General features: G+C 53.9%; 1 protein-coding gene across 1 annotated transcript in view; it reads left to right on the forward strand.

Moving 5' to 3' along the window:
• Positions 1-201: 201 nt before the first annotated feature.
• FOXK1 (forkhead box K1) overlaps positions 202-19,655 on the forward strand; it is a 65,680-nt gene continuing 46,226 nt past the window's right edge. The window contains exon 1 of the mRNA XM_022565440.2: positions 202-754. Coding sequence (XP_022421148.2) covers positions 240-754 — 515 coding nt within the window. The 5' untranslated portion in view covers positions 202-239. The remainder of the gene's footprint in view (positions 755-19,655) is intronic.

Consider the following 19,655-nt stretch of genomic DNA (forward strand, 5'->3'; position numbering starts at 1 on the left):
GACAGCCCACGGCCGGGGGCGGTGGGCGAGGCGCTACCCGGGGGCCGGCGAGGCTGGCCGGGCGCGGACACCGTCCCCACCCCGCCCCGCGCGCCCCCGCGAGCACCGGCGGGCGGGGAGCGCGGCCAGCAGGCTCCGCTCCGCCGCGATCCGGACCGGGATCCCGCGCCCGCCGCGCCCCGCGGAGCCCCGCCCCCTGCGCCGCGCCGCCGCCGGAGGCCGCTTGGAGCTGTGCGAACATGGCCGAAGTCGGCGAGGACAGCGGGGCCCGCGCCCTGCTGGCGCTGCGCTCGGCACCCTGCAGCCCCGTGCTTTGCGCCGCCGCCGCCGCCGCCTTCCCCGCCGCCGCCGCCCCCGCGCCCGGGCCCGCCGCGCCGTCGCCGCCGCCGCCCGCCCAGCCCCCGCCCCCGCCGCCGCCGGGCTCGATCGCCGGGGGCGCGGGGGGCGCGGCGGGCGAGGCCCTGGTGGCCGCGGCGGCCGCCTCGGTGCGCCGGAGCCCCGGGCCCGCGCTGGCGCGCCTGGAGGGCCGCGAGTTCGAGTTTCTCATGCGGCAGCCCAGCGTCACCATCGGTCGCAACTCGTCGCAGGGCTCGGTGGACCTGAGTATGGGCCTGTCCAGCTTCATCTCGCGACGCCACCTGCAGCTCAGCTTCCAGGAGCCGCACTTCTACCTGCGGTGCCTCGGCAAGAACGGCGTCTTCGTGGACGGGGCCTTCCAGCGTCGCGGCGCGCCCGCTCTGCAGCTGCCCAAACAGTGAGTGCCGCGGCCCCCGCCCGGCCCGGGCCCCGGGTCACCCCCCCCCCGCCCCGCCCCGCCCCGCCCCCCGCCGGGCCTGGGCCCGAGATCAACCCGACCCCCGGGGACGGCCCCGGGAGCCCCGAGGACCGGGCCCCGAGGGTCGCCCTTGCCCCTCCCCAAGCTGGACACCAGGGTCGCCCTCTCCCCGCCACCCTGTTTGGACCCGGGTCGGCGCCAAACGCACTCCCGAGGAGAAGGGTTGGCGTCAGGCGGTGTCGCTCCGGGAGGTGCGGGGTCCCTGGGGGCAGCGGCAGTGCCCCCGGAAGGCCCGAGCCCCCGGCCATAGGGGCCAGCTGTGAATTTGGGCCGGGAGGGGACGGCCGGAGAGTGGGCTGGGGTCGGGACAGGAAGTGCCCTCTCCTCAGTGGACCTGAGGACGCAGGTCTGGGGTCGCCAGCGCTGGGGGCGTTCACCGCACAGTTGGGGTTCCTGGGCAGGAGGAGAAGAGGCCGGGCGGGGAGGCAGGGCAAGGAGAGGGGGACCCGGCGCGCTTGGGGACAGGCCGCGATGCCCCACGGTGCTTTAGCAACATCCTCGTGTTCCCGGGCTCTTCCGGTTCCCGGGGCAGCTGCTCTGCCCCAGGAGATCTTGCTTTCCGGAGATATTTTGATCAGGAGAAAGCCTGTTTGGTTACTCATGCGGTCCTTAGGCACTTTCTTTTTCTGTGTAGTAGTTGCTTCTAGCTCCTCAGCAGTGTTTATATTTCTTCAGCGTGCTTGGGTTCCAGAGTTGTCTCTGACTAATTACTCTCGCTTTTATAAGCACCCTGGGTCCAGAGAGTTTTTGCCGGGGTGATTGCCTGTTTCTGTAACCATCTCCCCTTTCGAGGGTATTGGCACGTTTGGTTGTAAGTATTGTACTGAATACTTTTCAACATCAACGATGACTCACTGGTGTTCGGGGCGTGAGGGGGGGGGGGGCGTATACAGACTTTGTTCTCCAAACGTGAAAGGTGTGTGTGCATTTCTGGGCCCTTAAATGCATTCTGGGTCCAGTCCCTCACGGTGAGAAAGTGGCAGGTAAACAGCGCCTTCCCCTCCCTGCCCTTCCCCGCCCTGCCTGGTGGCTCTCAGAGGCCCGTTCTGCTCAGGCCTCTTTTTATAATTCAGGTTCCGTAAGGGCATCCATCCAGCAACCTTGTCTTCACAGTTCCCTGCCTAGCTGTTGAGAGGGTGCAGCCCCGAAGAGGCCCCAGCTTACCGAGTTTTGAATGCACTGGTCTTTTCTCTAACTCAAGGGTAGGACATTTCAGCCCGAGGAGTCCTCAGATCACGTGCGAGTACCGAGTCCCTTGTTTATGAAACGCGGTTGGTGTTCACGCTGCCTTCCTAGCCCGTGTAGCCAGCAGCCCAGATGTCCCCTGCCCTCTGGCTGGGGCTTTGCCCACGGTGCGCGTCTGGCTGGGTTCAAGTTCAGTGGTGCTCTGAACAACAGCCGCGCAGGCGGCGCTGGAGAATTTACAGGAACAGGAGAAACATGCTGGCGGAGAAACACCACGTGGATGCCCGTGTCTGCCCTCCCGGCAGAGGGCAGTTTGCTTCTGAAACCGTCAGAGCCCGTGGACAAACATGTTAGCAGTCCGAGCGGTTTTATGTTCTTTTTATTTGAGAAAACTAAACCTGTAGGTGGTAGCATCTGTAGGACAGGCTGTTGGAAGCTGCTTTTTAGAATTAGATCAGGGTGCTTTGGCCCACCACGTGGAGAGTAATCAAGAAATGCTAATGAATTCAGAGGAAGGAAATTGGACGTGTACGTTCTTGTCACCTCGAAATGGGAAATTCAGTGCTGACTTTCAAAGAACGGTAGCAGTTATTGTCTGTTTCCTCTCAGGCGTTGGTGCACAGTTTTGCCATGAGTCTTCGAAGTTGTGAATTTCTCCACCATAAATTCAGAGTTCTTATCCGTGTTTGAATTTTGTTGTGTGCATTTTGTGGCTACAGCTGCCTGAGACTTGGAGCTCTTCCTTGTGTTGTAGCGTTTCACCCTTTCCTGCCCTGTGAGGCCGCATCCCCCCTCCAGCGCCCCCAGGGCACGGCTCCCCAGGCCGCCCCTCCCTTTCCACCCCGGACTCAGGGAAGCACTAGGTGGAGAGGAGCCCCAGAGTCCACCCACACTTGTGACTACAAGTAAGTTTTTCGAAAACTAAAATGAAATAATTTTGAAATTACTGGTAGGGAAAAAATTCCACATGACACAACTTAGAGCTGACCTTGATCCATGACTGTGGGTGCATGCAGAGGGAGGTGCAGCAGGTCCTGGTGTAGCCCCTCCTGTGCGATTCTCCGGCCCTCGTTCCCCAGGGCTGGGCTGGGCACTTTTTATCTTTAAGTGGAGACACAGCACAGGAGCTGGCTGGCAGTAGGTGTGCACAGAGGAGTTAACGTTTGTTGAATGAAAAATCCATGAGTGAATGTGCAGCTTCCCTGGAGGAGAAGCAGTGTCACCAACTTAGTGGGTTTCCCAGGTGGGTGGTCAGCAGGCCTTCCTGGGTCTGCAGGTGGACATGGTTCGTGTGTGTGACTGTAGGTCTTGATACCAGCAGATTTGGAGCTTGAATTAGATGTAATCTGTGAACTACAGGAAAAAGACCCATGCACAGCCTTGTACTTGCTCTTCCTTTCTTTCTTCCAACCTTCTTTCCTGATACTGTTATAAAATAAGCGTGGACTATATGAATAATTACAGTAAAAACTAGACTTCTGTTTGTGGTGGTTTCTGTGAGTGGTAAGATGTATGTGATTCTTTTCTTCTTTTTACTTTTCTTTGTGTCCCAAATTTTCTGGGATGAGCATGGCTCTTTTTTTTCTTTTCAACACTAATTATTACAGAAAGTTTCAAGCATAAAAACAGAGGAGTGAGTTCCATGTGCCCATCACCCAGCCTCTACAGCTACCATGTTGTGGCCAAGCTTGTTTCATCTTCGTCCCCACCCCCACCCCCGACCCCCAGGTATTTGGAAGAAAATCACAAATGTCCTATCACTCTATCTGTAAATATTTCAGTAAAAGGTAAAGATTCCTTCCCTTTTTAAAACCTAACCACAATGTCCTTATCACACCTAGAAAATTGATAACAATTTCTTACTATCCTCAAACTTCCAATGAATGTGGATTTCCCTCACCATCTCATGAATTTGTTCTTTTCTTTTCTTGCAGTGTGTTTGTTTAATCAGGAACCAAATCAGGTCCAGACACTATGATTGGTTGGCATATCTCTCACATCTCTCTCAATCTATAGGCTTCATCTCACTCTTTTTTTTTTTCTTTTCTCAATGAAGAAACAGGGTCATTTGTCCCGTACACTTTCCCACGGTCTCTTTTCTTTATTTCTTTTTTTTTAGTTTGCCGTGTTCTGAATTCTTTTGGCCATTACCTACACCAGGACTTTTTTTTTTTTTTAGAAGATGTTGGGGGTAGGAGTTTATTAATTAATTTACTTATTTTTGCTGTGTTGGGTCTTCGTTTCTGTGCGAGGGCTTTCTCTAGTTGTGGCAAGCAGGGGCCACTCTTCATCGCGATGCGCGGGCCCTCTCACTGTCGCGGCCTCTCTTGTTGCGAAGCACAGGCTGCAGACGTGCAGGCTCAGTAGTTGTGGCTCACGGGCCTAGTTGCTCCATGGCATGTGGGATCCTTCCAGACCAGGGCTCGAACCCGTGTCCCCTGCATTAGCAGGCAGACTCTCAACCACTGCGCCACCAGGGAAGCTCTTTTTTTTTTTTTTTTTTGCGATACGAGGGCCTCTCACTGTTGTGGCCTCTCCTGTTGCGGAGCGCAGGCTCAGCAGCCATGGCTCATGGGCCCAGCCGCTCCGCGGCATGTGGGATCTTCCCGGACCGGGGCACGAACCCGTGTCCCCTGCATCGGCAGGCGGACTGTCAACCACTGTGCCACCAGGGAAGCCCCCACGGTCTCTTTTTACAGATTGGATTCCCGTGGTGTCCATTTACTGCGTCCTCTCCCCTGCCGTTCCTGTAAATTAGGTTGTCGGACGTGGAGATTTGATCAGACTCGGGTTTGATGTGTTTTGCTGGAACTGCTGCACAGGCAGTGGTGCGTCGGTCTGTCAGGAAGCAGGCCCGTCTGTTTGTCCCCGTGGCAGCTTTTGATGGGCACTGCCTATATCCGTAAATCTATTATCACCTGCACTCTTTTTTTTTTTTTTTTTTTTTTTTTTTTTTTTGCAGTACACGGGTCTCTCCCTGTTGCGGCCTCTCCCGTTGCGGAGCACAGGCTCCTGACGCGCAGGCTCAGTGGCCATGGCTCACGGGCCCAGCTGCTCCCCGGCATGTGGGGTCTTCCCAGACTGGGGCACGAACCCGCGTCCCCTGCATCGGCAGGCAGACTCTCAACCACTGCGCCACCAGGGAAGCCCTCGCCTGCACTCTTGTCACTCATTTTGGCTGCCAGCACATGTACCTCAGCATGCTGACGCATTCTGCCCTCTGAAAGGCATGTTTTGAACGGCAGATGTTACGGATCACGGCCTCCGCACACGCACTGTTAATAAAAGTAATTAACAGTAACCACCAAGGCATTTTACTACATAAATAATTGTTTAGGCCTCATGAAAACATACAGGACATAGTTTCTCATTGCTCTTCCAACTGGTCCTGTGAAGAACATCGAATTTGTTACTAACCATCTTACAGTAGTTCTCAGATTGAGATTTTATTGAAATTAACTGGAAAATGCCCCAGACTTAGTGAAGACAGCAGGTGTCTGCCGAATGCCTCAGGGCTCAGCGTCCCAGAAACAGCAGCAGTGTTCCTTTTCTCCCCCACCCTCCTCACTGTGCCTCCCCAGCCTGCTGGGCGCTACAGGGTCCTTCCGTGACCCGAAGCCTTCTTCCTGGGTGGTTGGTTCAGGAGTGTATCTGTGTGCTGAGCTGGGGGTGCACTTGGGGCAAGAGAGGGCATCAGATCAGTCTGTTGCCAGTGGCTGAAGCTGTAGAGACTGAGATCGTGCCAGCTGTGTTTCCACGTGGAGAGGAGGGCAGTGACCAGGGGGCAGTGACATGTGTGGGCCTGCTCAGAGCTGGGAGGGCCACGGAGCCAGCCGGTCATTCAGGCCTGACCCGGCAGGACCTGCGGGAGGGTGGCCCGGGGACTGGCGAGGAAGAGATTCAGCTGAAAGACCTTCTGATGGAAGAACGTTCTGATCTAGCGACGGGGTAGAAGAGACAGTGCGTCTGGAAGCTGGAGGGATGATAACCACGCAGAATGAAGCTGGGGGGGTCAGGGGTGCGGGGAACGTGCCGCGGCGGGAACGGAGCTTTAGACTTAGGCCGCATCTGGATGGTGTGGTCAAAGTACGAAATGTGGCATTTTCTCTAACTAAAAGCTGTCTTCTGCTTTTCTTGCTAGTTGGCGGTTACTGTGTGTCACGTGTATTTGTTCAAAGTTAGACTGTGTCTTGTTAAAGACTTTCTTTAAAAAGGTTTGTATTTCACCAAGGAAGACATACAGATGGCCAGGAGGCACATGAAAAGGTGCTCAACATCACTAATTATTAGAGAAATGCAAGTCAAAACTACAGTGAGGTATATATCACGTCACAACGGTCAGAATGGTCATTATCAAAAAATCTACAAACAATAAATGCTGGAAAGGGTGTGGTGAAAAGGGAACCCTCCTGCACTGTTGGTGGGAATGTAAATTGATAAATCCACTATGGAGAGCAGTATGGAGGTTCCTTAAAAAAATTAAAAATAGAACTACCGTAGGACCAGCAATCCCACTACTGGGCATATACCCTGAGAAAACCATAACTCAAAAAGAGTCATGGGGGGCTTCCCTGGTGGCGCGGCAGCCGAGAGTCCGCCTGCCGATGCAGGGGACACGGGTTCGTGCCCCGGTCCGGGAAGATCCCACATGCCGCGGAGCGGCTGGGCCCGTGAGCCATGGCCACTGAGCCTGCGCGTCTGGAGCCTGTGCTCCGCAACAGGAGAGGCCACAACAGTGAGAGGCCCACGTACCGCAAAAAAAAAAAAGTCATGTACCACAGTGTTCATTGCAGCTCTGTTTACAACAGCCAGGACATGGAAGCAACCTAAGTGTCCATTGACAGATGAATGGATGAAGAAGATGTGGTACATATATACAATGGAATATTACTCAGCCGTAAAAAGGAATGAAATTGAGTTATTTGTAGTGAGGTGGATGGACCTAGAATCTGTCATACACAGAGAAGTTAGTCAGAAAGGGAAAAACAAATACCGTATGCTAACGCATATATATAGAATCTAAAATAAAAAAAAAAAGGTACTGATGAACCTCGTTGCAGGGCAGGAATAAAGAGGTCGATATAGAGAACAGACTTGAGGACACTGGGTGGGAGGGGGGAGCTGGGGTGAAGTGAGAGTAGCATGGACATATATACACTACTGAATGTAAAATAGTTGGCTGGTGGGAAGCAGCAACATAGCACAGGGAGATCAGCTCGGTGCTTTGCGATGACCTAGAGGGGTGGGATAGGGAGGGTGGGAGGGAGGCTCCAGAGGGAGGGGATCTGGGGACATGTGTCTGCATGTGGCTGATTCGCTTTGCTGCACAACAGAAACTAACGCAGTATTGTGAAGCAGTTATACTCCAAGAAAGGTCTATTAAAAAATAAAAAAGAATTATTTTAATTAAAAAAAAAGGTTTATAGGAGTGTAGGAAATTGGGAGCTAGTACATTAAATCTGTGTTCTAGTGTTGAGTTCACATTGAGTTTTTTGGGCTTATCACCCATATAAGAAAGTTTCTATAGTATTTAAAAAATCAGTCTATGAGAAGGATGGTATTTATCATGTAGTATGTGTTGAGTTTATAATAAGCTTATTAAAGCCTTTGTCATCGATGAAGGAATGGAATTGGTAGGTGCTAAAAGGGTATTGAGTAGAGTTTTTTTTGTTTTGTTTTGTTTTTTGCAGTACGCAGGAGAGGCTCCGGACGTGCAGGCTCAGCGGCCATGGCTCACGGGCCCAGCCGCTCCGCGGCACGTGGGATCTTCCCGTACCGGGGCACGAACCCGTGTCCCCTGCATCGGCAGGCGGACTCTCAACCACTGCGCCACCAGGGAAGCCCTTGAGTAGAGTTTTAATGGTGTTCATAGTACTTTGGAAAAAGACACAGCTATGTTTATGTGTGTCTATAAAATTATGTGCTGAAATGAAAGCATTTGATGTGGAGATACGGTAATTTACTGTTTGCTGTTTTTGCGTCTTGTGAATGTCAGGAGATAAACTTGCTAAATTAATGACAACTGGAATTACAGTGATGCCTCGTTTCCATAATTAACGAATATTTAAAGGATTTCATATTAAAATGAGAGGATTTTATAACTTGCTTTTACTTTGATTTCCTGGAAAATAGGCCCTTGCATTGTGACTTGTTAGGAGATTTTGTAGTTAATTTTCATTGCTGCTGTCGCTTTTCACGAGTTTCTAGTTTTCTGGTAAGATGTTGCCAGTTGATCTAAAAAGAAAGAAAGATGTCATCTGCCTGTGTGCGCGTGTTTCATGACCGTGTAAAGGGAAGCCAGGGAGGCGTGTGCACGTGTTTCATGACCGTGTAAAGGGAAGCCAGGGAGGCGTGTGCGCGTTTCATGACCGTGTAAAGGGAAGCCAGGGAGGCGTGTGCGCGTGTTTCATGACCGTGTAAAGGGAAGCCAGGGAGGCGTGTGCGCGTGTTTCATGACCGTGTAAAGGGAAGCCAGGGAGGCGTGTGCGCGTGTTTCATGACCGTGTAAAGGGAAGCCAGGGAGGCGTGCTGGGTGTTGTCCAGGGCTCTGCAGAGCGGCTGTGCACTGGGCGTCCCGGCTGGTTTGGTGGTAACGGGCTGTGGCTGCACCCCTGAGGTGGACACCACAGGCTTTCTTTCCCTGGGTGCGATGGGGGTGAGCCAGTGCGGGGCTTGCCTCCCTTAGACCTGACGGTTCCAGCGCTAAATCCTGAGCTGCTTTGCCAATACGCGGCTTCTCCCTCCTGAGAACGACTTTCAGTCTGGACAGTTTGTCCGTGACTTGGTTAAGAAGGAACTTTTGCCCTTAGTCATCCGTGACGTGTTGAACCATTTGTTTCCCCTGACGTGTGCGTGTAGAGCTGAGCTCTGACCACCCTGCTGCCCACGGCTGCTGGCGTTCATCCCTTAGCAGAGGTCCCAGCGCTTCTGCAGGCCTTCCCTTCACCTGCCACCTGCGTCTCAAGGTACGCGGCTGCCTTTGGGCAAAGGTGCCTCTGGGCATCCCGTACCTCTGTTTAGTCCATCAACTCTCAGGGTTTGGGGCCCTCACACATTACTGGGGAGCCCAGGGAGCTTTTGTTTATGTGGGATTTGTCTGTTACACTTACCGCATTCGAAATTAGAACTGAGAAATTAAACTCTATATATTAATCTATTCAAAAATAGCAATAATAAGCCTATTTCAAAAATAAGTTTTTACGAAAAAATAGCTCAGTCTATTTTGTATTTCAAACAAAAGAAGTTAGGATAGGGGTATTCATTTTTTGGTATGTCTTTCATGTCTGCCTTGATAGAAGACAGCTGAATTTTATAGTTGCCTCTGCTTTTAGTCTGTTGTGATACATTGTTTCAGTGAATTATATGAAGAAAATCCAGCCTTACAGAAATATGTAGCTGGGAAAGGGAGGAGTGTTGTAGTAGCCTTTCAGGAAATTGTGGATGCTCTTTGATGCCTCTCCAGAACTGGACAGTAGTAGTTTCTTAAACGTTAATTGCAGGATGGAATCTGAAACCTCATCAGTGGAGTTTTGGTGAAACTCCGTGAAATCCGTTGCTTTCTCTTGCATTCTGAATAAATCTTTTACCCATGTGTGAATTTGTAACCTCTTGCATTGGTCATTGAGAAAAATATTGATTGAATTACGTAGATCTAATGTCCGTATATCTTACTACACAAATGTTTTATCTCCGATTGATAGTTAAATTGATCCCCTTGAACCCAACAACTCATTTTTTTAAATGTATTTATTTACTTGTTTATTTTTGGCTGTGTTGGGTCTTCGTTGCTGCGTGCAGGCTTTCTCTAGTTGCGGCGAGCAGGGGCTACTCTTTGTTGTGGTGCGCGGGCTTCTCATTGCAGTGGCTTCTCATTGCAGAGCACGGGCTCTAGGTGCGCGGGCTTCAGTAGTTGTGGCTCGCAGGCTCTAGAGCACAGGCTCAGTAGTTTTGGCACCTGGGCTTAGCTGCTCCGCGGCATGTGGGATCTTCCGAGGGCTCGACAGGGCTCGAACCTGTGTCCCCTGCACTGGCAGGCGGATTCTTAACCACTGCGCCACCAGGGAAGTCCCACAACTCATGGTTTTGAAAATAGAAATCTATGAAAGGATCAGGCTTTTTGATGTAATTTGCTTTTTAAATTTGCTTTAAAAGTTGAGTGACAATACATTTTGTAGAAATAAAGAAGTCATAACTTTGTCATTGACCTTTATTAGCATCTGGTGGCATAATTTGGCTTAAATTTAGTATTTTTTGTATCTACAATCAATTCTTATTTCAGGTGGAACTATCCAGCTTGTCAGTTATTTCTGTTATTTTCCCACAGCCAAGCAGGGTGCTCTGGGGTTCCTGGATGACACCCCTGCTTTTTCCCTTCAGCCGTGGGTGTGGACCCACCAGGAAACAGCAGAGTGAAGCGGGTAGACATGGAGTGACTCAGCCCTCAAGGGATGTCAGTGACAAAACGGGCTTTTATGGACATTATTCCTTTTTTGGGGTTTTTTGGGTAACCTTTCTGAGCACACTTGTGAAAAACTCGGCCCCCTTTTGATAAACGTAAACCTCATTCTACCCCTTCCCAATCCGGTCTTTTTCTCTCTCTTTCTTCCTTCCTCCCAGTAACTCAGTATCACATATAGGATAAAACACATTTTTCGTCTATGCTGAAAAAGCTTTGCCTTTTGTGACTTGTATCGTGAAAACCAGCGGGGCTTGTTGTTTTCCAGGTGGACGGTTGTAACATCAAATGTGCTGGGATGCCTCCCTTGCCGCCCCCCACTTGCATTGCTCTGTTTCACAGATTGTGTTTGGTTGGGGAGCAGCATATAGGATTCAAAAAGTGATTGTATATCTTTCAGTTGGGATTTTGTGCCAATCGTCATGTAAGGTGGGTGGTGCTGACCTGATGTGGCGGGTGTACCTTTGCTGGGGAACCCGCAACGCTGGGTTTCGGGGTGCGCTGCGGGGAGACCAGCCTCGGGAGCTGGGCACGAGTCCCCGCAGATGAACGCACGTTCCCGGGGCCAGGCTGTTGTCTGTAGAAAAGCCTGCCCAGAAATCCTCCCTCCCGAGTGTGGTTTGGATACAGTTTACTGAGGAAATTAAGGAGCCTTCTATGTGTTACCAGGAAGTCTTGGCTGGAACTTTCCTCAGTGAAAAATAATTTGTAAATTTAGTAACTTTTTGGAGCTGATTTTGAAAGGATGTTAGAATGAAATCCGATGATACTAATGACAAAGCAGATGACAGAGCAGACAGGCTGGAGCCATCGGGGCGACATGAAAAGGAAGATCGCACAGCAGAAGTTTGTGCTGTCCTCCACCTCCACCCGTGGGGATGTAAATATCTGGTCTGCTTGGCAGTTACGTCCCCGACGCAGGGAACAGTGACTCATCGCAGCCGGAGGAAAGCACCTTCTGGAGTGCCTAGCTCCTTGATTGATTCCGTGTTGACCAGGAGCGCTTGCTGCCCTGTCAGCTCCTGGCCTGCAGCATGACTCGGCTGATTGTTCCACTTTCTCAGCAATTCTGTTTTTCTCTGGCGTTGCGGTGTGAGCAGATTTTCCAGGCCTGCCTACCCTTGGTTGGCCGGGCAGGGATCTCCTGGAGTCTGGAACGGCCTGCAATGATAGAAGCGGCCAGCAGGGCAGCCCGGGTCCTGCGTGGCTGTTGACGCTTGAAATGTGGCGAATGTGACCAAAGAACTGAATTTTAATTTTTTTAATTTTTTTTTTTTTTTTGGCTGCCTCGCGCGGCGTGTGGGATCTCAGTTCCCCGACCAGGGATCAAACCTGCGCCCCCTACAGTGGAAGCGCCGAGTCTCAACCACTGGACCGCCTGGGAAGTCCCTGAATTTTAATTTTTATTTCATTTTTCAGTTAATTTAAGTTAAACTGACTGCATGTGCCATGGCCCCCGGGTGCTCTTGGGGACGTGGTAGGTCCATGGGTGCCCAAGCCCAGGGGTGTGGCTGCTGCCTCAGTTTACCCGCTCGCCTCCGAGGCACGAGTCTTGCTTTCTGCCGTGTGCTTCGAGGTGCAGGGATGGGAAGGCCTGGTCCAGGCCATGGGGTCAGGTTGTGTGCGGGGCAAGCAGCCCTTCCGCAGAGGGGTCCCCTTCCCTGTCTGCACCCAGTCCGGATGGACGGTTCCGTTTTTCCCTTTGTTGCCCTTGTTCTTGACGCCAGAGGAAGAAAGTGAGAGGGTCTGAGACACGACCCCTGTGAATGGCAGGTAAAGATGGAGACAGATTTGCAGCTTTGAGGGAAATTAAAAAAAACCCTCTCCCTGGCCCTTCATAGCCCTGGGTTTACGGTACGTGTTGGTTACGGATGGATCCCCTGCGAGTCCAACTCCTCAACGCCAGTGCTTACGTTTCTGTCCTTGCAGACTTTTAATTCCTTCGCAGGCGGACGTGTGCCTGTCGCGTGTCCATGTGGACGCCTGCTCGGACCGGGTGGTGCTGCCCCGTGTGCCCGCGTGGGGCCTGCGCGTCAAGCCCTCGGGGCTTCCCAGGGTCAGCCGCCGTACCGTGAGAGCGCTGGTCCGTGTCTGTCCCGCTCAGGGAGCTGGAGGTTCCGTGAGGGTGGCACTGTGTCCCCAGGGCCAGCACGCACCTGGCCCTTGGGAGGCGCTAAGCGTCGGCTGAGCGTTTACCCATGTACCTGACCTTGTGTGGCCTGCAGGCAGCTGGAAGGGTCCAGTCCAACAGCTTGCTCGTGGAAAGCACAAAATAGGGGTTTCTGATCAGTGGTGCCGATGCCGGGAACCAGGCCGGCACTGTCCGGTGTCATGTCCCCTCGTCCCCACCCGCTGGTTAGCTCAGCCTCTGGCGGCAGTGGTGTCTACACCAGGCCTGCCGGGAGGTTGTGCGGGGGCGTGTGATGGGCTTGGGCTGGCCCCGAGGAGACTGGAGCCGCTCTGTTGTAGCCAAACGCCCCAGGCTCCCGTCGGTCAAGTCTTCTCGGTGCACGGCCGCACCCACTCATTGACCGGCTCCCACAGGGCACAAGAGCCTAAGGCGGCTTGCACAGCGCGCTGTCCACCGCACCCGGCCACGAGCCACAGCCAGCACCTCTGTGTGCCTGGCTCCCTTGACACAGAGCCCCCATGTTTCTTGTTACGCTGAATCCTGGGCATTTTATATGTTTCTTTAGGGGATGGTTAATGTGCTGGATCTTTTTTCCCTCGTTATTTTCTGAAGGGTCAGTGCTCACGGGTAGGAAAGAGGGGCCTCTTTTGCCTTCGTACTACAGTCTGTACTTCCTCAGAACAAGGATGCTTCCATAACCGCCGTCCTGGCAGTGAGTTCAGGAAACGTCACAGTAACTGTGATGCTTTATCACATCCTCAGCCCAGATGCCACTTCTGCCAGTTGTCTGGCGGCCTCCTTCGTGGTTTCCTGCACCGTCCAGGCCGGATCCAGGCTGGAGGCTGCGCTCAGGTGCCCATCCCCTCAGCCCTGCTCGTGTCCACCGGAGTTATCTTATCGGATGTCTTTCAATTTAGGTTTGTCCTGATCAGGTTCTGGTGAAGCATCTTTGGCTGAAATGCTAGGAAGGGGTCGTGTGTCCTTTTGGGGGGTGTCACCCAGGCACATGGGGCCTTCTCGATGGGGTCATGTGGTCACTTGGTTTAGGTGTTGTCAGGCTACTCCACCAAACAGTTAACTGTTTTTCTCCTTGTAATTAATAAGTAATTTTTGCGGTACTGGAATAAAATGTTAATTTCGTATCCAGCCACATTTACCATTTCTAGTAACAGTTTTTAGATTCACTTTCCAGCTGTGTTTTCTAGGTCATAATCTTCGCTTGCACATAATGATTATTTTTGTCTCTTTCTTCCACTATTTCATGTCTCATTGGCTTCTGTTGCCTTGTTCAGTTGGCTATAGCCTCCAGGTGTTGCTAAATAAATACCATGATGATGGGCTCCTTTCTCATTTCTAGCCTGACAAGGAGAGCTTACAAGCTGGTTCAGAGCAAATGGAGCTTTGCTGCTGAGATCCACTTTCTTCTTTTTCCCAGATTTCATTAGGTTTTTTTTTTTAATTGAAATATAGTTGATTTACAATGTTCTGTTAGTTTCAGGTGTACAGCAAAGTGATTCAGCTTTATATATATATATATATATATATACACACACACACACACACACATACATACATATACAAACGTGTGTGTATATATATTCTTCTTCAGATTCTTTCCCATTATAGGTTATTACAAGACACCAAATACAGTGCCCTGTGCTGTACAGTAGGACCTTGAAATCCACTTTCTCAAGGCAGCCTTCCCGACGCTCCTCTGAGTGAGGTCCCACAGGAGCGCCCCCCAGCGCCCCAGGGTGTCACCGTCTCTTTGTTGTCACTGGCGGGTATAGTTAATCATCACTTGGCACAGTCTGAGTGCCAGGGGAGCAGGGCTGCGCTTCTGGTTCGTTACTGTAAACCCGGTACCTACCAGTGTGTTTGCCACATAGTTGGCAGTTCATAAATTCTTGGCAAAATTAATACACAAACAGTAGAGGTCTGAATGCAAAACTGAGCCGGCCAAAGAAAGTGGCTGAAGGTTATATAGTAGCTTAGCTTTTAAAAGACCTGGCCGGCATACCTCCCAGCTGGGTGCCCTTGAACAGGTGACCTAACTCAAGCTCCCGTTTCCTCATCTGTAAGATGGGCACACTGCCCACTTCCTGGGTCCTGAGAACTGGAAGCAGTGTGTTCACAGCCCTCGCCGCAGTGCCTGGCGCTAGATACACCCGGCGCAAGCCCCCGTCGTTGTCATCGTCCCTGCTGTCCCTGTGACCAAGTAGGAGAGGGACTGTGTTTCCTTGGTGAGGCGTCTGGCGTCGGCAGTGAGATCTGGCCTGTTGCTGGGGAAGCCGTTGCCGTGCCTCAAGCTGGTCGTGCCGGGGCGGACTGGCCCTGTGCTCTCTCACCAAGGCGCCAGTCGCTAGTGGGACTCTGTAGAGGGCGGCCTTCGTGCATGGGCTGTGGGACGGGCTCGGCTCCAGCAGGATGCCTCCCGGCTGCTAAGGTTGTACGATCAGAGTGAATTAGGAGGGTGTGTGTTCTTGTGCTTCTCTGAGCTGCTTGTCCGGACGGAGGATGGGATCTCAGAGCACAGGGGATTTTACCTTGAATCGGCTTGAGTAGCCTCTGCAGGGTGCGGGGACTGGCTCACACTTGGGCAGGACACCGAGAGACAGGCAGGGCCGGGGCCTTGATCTCAAGCCAGCCTCAGATTCGCTGTTCGTCACCGCGGTGTTTTGTCCCCCACCAGCTGGGATGCAGGGCATCTGGCAAAGGAAAAGCTGTGACTTGGAGACGGATGCCCAGAACTGATGAAACAGCTCATATGTACTGCAAGGCATTTAAAAAATACAGAAAAGTGTAGAGGATAATGTAATGCGTCCTTGTTCACGTCCTGTCATATTTTTTTTAAATAAGAAAAACGACATGCTACGGTTGACATTGGGGTCCTCTGAGTTCCCGAGACCCGTAGGAGTTTGATTCTAGGCCTTTCTCGTACCTTCCACACCCAGAGACATCTGCAAGTGATGGTTCGTTTAGTTGGGGGGGTGGTGGGGGGTGATTTACACAAGTCGTGTCATACAGTCTACTTCGTTATACTGTGTGTGTTTTCCACGGCTCCAGAAAGACTGCTTCGTGGGTGAGACTGTCAGACACATAACTGACTGTGTCTTCGCAGCCCCACCGTCTGACCACAGCCCTTCCCGGCCCTGTGGCCTCCTTCCCGGCATTCCTTCCCCTGTTCTCGTCGCTCTAGCCTCTCAGCCCCCGTGCGCCTGCGCACTCCCGGGCCTCAGATGGAGCATCCCTGCCCACCCTTCGACCCGTTGGCTCCGGCTCCTGTCCCATCCCGGGGGCCCCGGGCTCACCTGCAGCCGCCTCCCCTGAGCTCCCGGCCAGATCTAGGGGCCCCTGCGCGTCTCCATGCTGGACCTGGACGGAACCCCTGCCCACACCCCAGCGGCCTTTAGGTTCCTGAGGTCTCTGGTTTCCTTTCCTTGGGAGCGCTCCTGTGTGTAAGGCGCTACGGGGATGGGTGTGCAGGGCGAGCAGGACACACTGCCTCCCCGCTCCCGGGAAGCAGGAGGGCGACACTGTGACCACAGAGAGCGAGTGACGGTGAGACTTCAGGGGATGCGGGCACAGTGAGGAAGGCCCCGCAGGAGGCGGGGGAGATGGTGGGTGGCAGGCCTTCCTGGGAAGCGACATCTTAACTGAGGTCTGAGTTACGAGCTGGTGACGGGGAAGAGTCAGGGCAGAGGCTCGGGGGCCAGGGTGGGGTGTTCTGATGGGGAAGCCAGAGATGGAGCGGACAGCCTCGGGGTCCCCCTGCAGGTTCAAAGGAGAGAAGTGATGTGGGCACCGCCAGGGCCACCCAGTGGGATGGACCGTGGGGGCCACGCTCAGGCATGAGGACCGGGGTGCTGGCTGCGGCCGTGGCAAAGGCTCCTAACGCTGAAGGCCATTCGGGACGTGGCCCGTGGGCTGGGTGACGGGCTGCCTCTGAGGGTGGGGGAGGGTGGGGAAGGATGGCCCCCGGAGCCCCCAGGGGTGGCCGGCGGCCTCCAGCTCAGGTCCTCAGCCTACACAGGTGTGTCCCGCGTCGCCTGACCTTGTCGTGGGGTGGCAGGGAAGTGTACACACGATGTCCGGAGCCCAGGAGACGGGTGGATTTGATTCATCTGAGCGTCAGTGCCAGAACATTTTTAGGAAGGGTTGTTTTATTCTGTGTGGTAAAACTAAAAGCATCAGTAATAAACCACATGATTTGGGGGAAGCCCCGGCCCGGGGACTGGGGCTCCATGACATGCAGAGTGGTACCTGCTCTGCGGGAAGTCCCTCCAGGATCTGGACGTGTTTCCAGCTCATCTTTCGCGATGCAGCGCCTGTAGAACAGTCCATGATAACGGGGGAAACTACCTGACCCATGATTCCACTTGCAGGAGGGAGTTTGTGAGAGCCACGTAAGATAAAGCTTACAGAGGCTGAAAACCCTGCTAGTCGCTGATACAGAAAGCCAGACATCGTAGAGAAATTGTGTGGTTTTTTGTTTGTTTTGAGAGTAGCTATCTGAATATTTGGAAAATCGGCTACTACTCACTTAATAAAATAACCTGGGAGGGAAGTACTCAGACAGTGGATGGTGCGGCTTCAGATCCTGCCCTTGGAGCCTTTTGACGGCAGCAGCGCTGAAAGCATCTCGCTCACAGGATTATGAGTAAATGTTCTCTTTGTTTCTGAGCCCCACGGGCTGAGATCCAGCCCACAGTGGGCTTGTCCAGATGTCAGCGAAAAGGCTGGGGCAATGGCTGGAGCCTTTGGTCGTCCCTCAGCCCGGGTTCTAGGTGCCCTTCCTTCTACGTGCCAGACTGTGAGCTGCGCGGCTCCCAGGCCTCTCGTGGGAGGCGCGCGTGTGCACCGTGGCCCAGCCGCAGCCCCGGCAGCACGGGGGGGGGGGGGTGCCCGTCCCACCCTGGCCAGCTCCTCGCCGACTCCCCAGCCCCACGGAGACCTGGGCTTTGCCCACCGCTTCCGAGTGAAACCCGGAGGATTTGTCTCTAGCTGCCGAGCGCCTTCTATGTGCCAGGGTCTGTCCTCGGCCCCGGTCACCGTCTACGAGGGACAGGCACAGGGCCGGCCGCGTCCACCCGCAGGGGCGCTTCTCCCCAGGCCCCGAGAGGGCGTCTCTCTCCAGCCCGCTGTCACACTGGGTCCCAGGAGCCCCTGGCCTGGTGTGGCGTTCTGCGGTGGGCGGGTAGGGCCGTGAGGATGGACCGCAAGACAGAACAGCTTCTCCCTCCTGTTTTATATGTTGTGCTAACTTGTAAGACTTTCCCTGATGTCATTTTGATCTATGAGCTTGGATCCGTGCGGCGCATTTAATTTTTCTAAAGCAGATTGTTTTTGTTTGTTTCTTAAATGCCCGTGAGATTTGCAGTGGTATCACTGGCGGCCGTACGCAGCGGGAAGAGCACGGGCTGTGACACCGAGGCCCGCAAGGAGGTCTCTCGGTGATGCGGTGAGAGGTGGTCAGCTGGGCCCCGGGCGGGGAGGGCGCGTCGGGACAGCGCAGTCCCCGGTCTCCTCTGGGCCTCCTTCTCCTCAGCGGGCGTCCCGAGCTCTGCCTGCCCCTGAGACTCCGTGAGGCCCCCACCTCTCCCGTGTCCCTGCCACCCCGGGCCAGGACACCCCGGGCCGCTCGTCTCCCACGTCAGCTACTCCAGAGCCTCAGCCACCCTTCTAATTGCGTGGCATCAAATTGACCATCTTCACCATTTCTAAGTGTAAGTTCAGGGGCATCCAGTGCATTCACATTGTCGTGCAGCCATCACCACCATCCATCTGCAGAATTTCTCATCTCCCCAAACTGCACCTCGGTCCCCTCTGACCGCCAACGCCCCAGCCCGCTCCCCCAGCCCCTGGCACCCGCCCTCTGTGGGCCTGACCCCTCTCGTATCCCTGTTTGCCCTTAGCTTTCACGCTGCTGTCGGTCCAGGCGGGTACAGCCTTTAACTTAAGTGTTTCTCACACACCCATCCCTGCTCAGTGGCCCCAGCGCCCAGTGCCTTCCCTGCCATGCCCTGCCTGGAGCGCGTCCACCTTCTTCCGTGGGGTCACCCAGTGTCACTGCCTCGGGGCTGGGTTGGGGCACTCACTGTCTGCACTCTGTTTCCCCACGTGTTCCTGTAGTTTATAATCATTTATTTCCTATATGATGTATTTGTGTGTCCTCCCCTCCCCACTTCCTGCCCCATTCATCTAGAAGGCCCTGAGGGCGAGGGCGTGTGTGGAAGTGTTCCTGCTGCGGTTCCTAAGAGTTTATCTGGGCCTCCCCCCCCCCCCCCCCCCCCCCGCTGAACACGTGGCCCTCCCGCCAGCTCACACAGAGGGGCAGCGGGTGGGGAGGGTCTCAGGACTCGGGAACCACCCTTGGAATAGTCCTTGTCAGACAGGCCGCCCACCCAGATGCTGGCAGCCCCGGGAGTGCCCTGCCCTCACCCCCCGCCCCCGCCCGTGCCCGCCCGCGCCCACGTACCACTCCCCCCCCCCCCCCCCCGCCCGGCCACCGTCCCAGTCCCCGTCCCCGTCTGGCGTCTCCCGTGCTCTCTGCTCCGGCATCGCTCATTGTTTATCGTCTGCAAGTAGGGGACCCCGATGAGACGTTCAGCCCGTATTTGGGGATACTTAATTCTTCAAGTTTCTTCTGATACACCTCTAGCCTATAAGGGATTGAACCATAATCCTGACACTTGGGGAGTCGAAGCCTGTGGTCGTGTTTCCCTTTCCTGAGCAGTTCTGCCAGTTTCTTTGTTTAACTCCTTGTACTCTTCATCTTTTCAGACTTCACCTTTTATAATTTTCAGAGTTGTAATGTCAATTTGTTCACTGTCATTTAAGCAGCCAAGGAAGTTTGACTTTTTTTTTTTTTTTTTTTGCGGCATGCGGGCCTCTCACTGCCGTGGCCTCTCCCGCTGCGGAGCACAGGCTCCGGACGCGCAGGCTCAGCGGCCATGGCTCACGGGCCCAGCCGCTCCGCGGCATGTGGGATCTTCCCGGACCGGGGCACGAACCCGTATCCCCTGCATCGGCAGACGGACTTTCAACCA

Source organism: Delphinapterus leucas, chromosome 15 (genome assembly GCF_059928025.1).
Source record: "Delphinapterus leucas isolate spDelLeu-1000000601 "Yukka" chromosome 15, BTC_Dleu_Yukka2, whole genome shotgun sequence".
In the NCBI taxonomy this organism is placed as follows: Eukaryota; Metazoa; Chordata; class Mammalia; order Artiodactyla; family Monodontidae; genus Delphinapterus; species Delphinapterus leucas.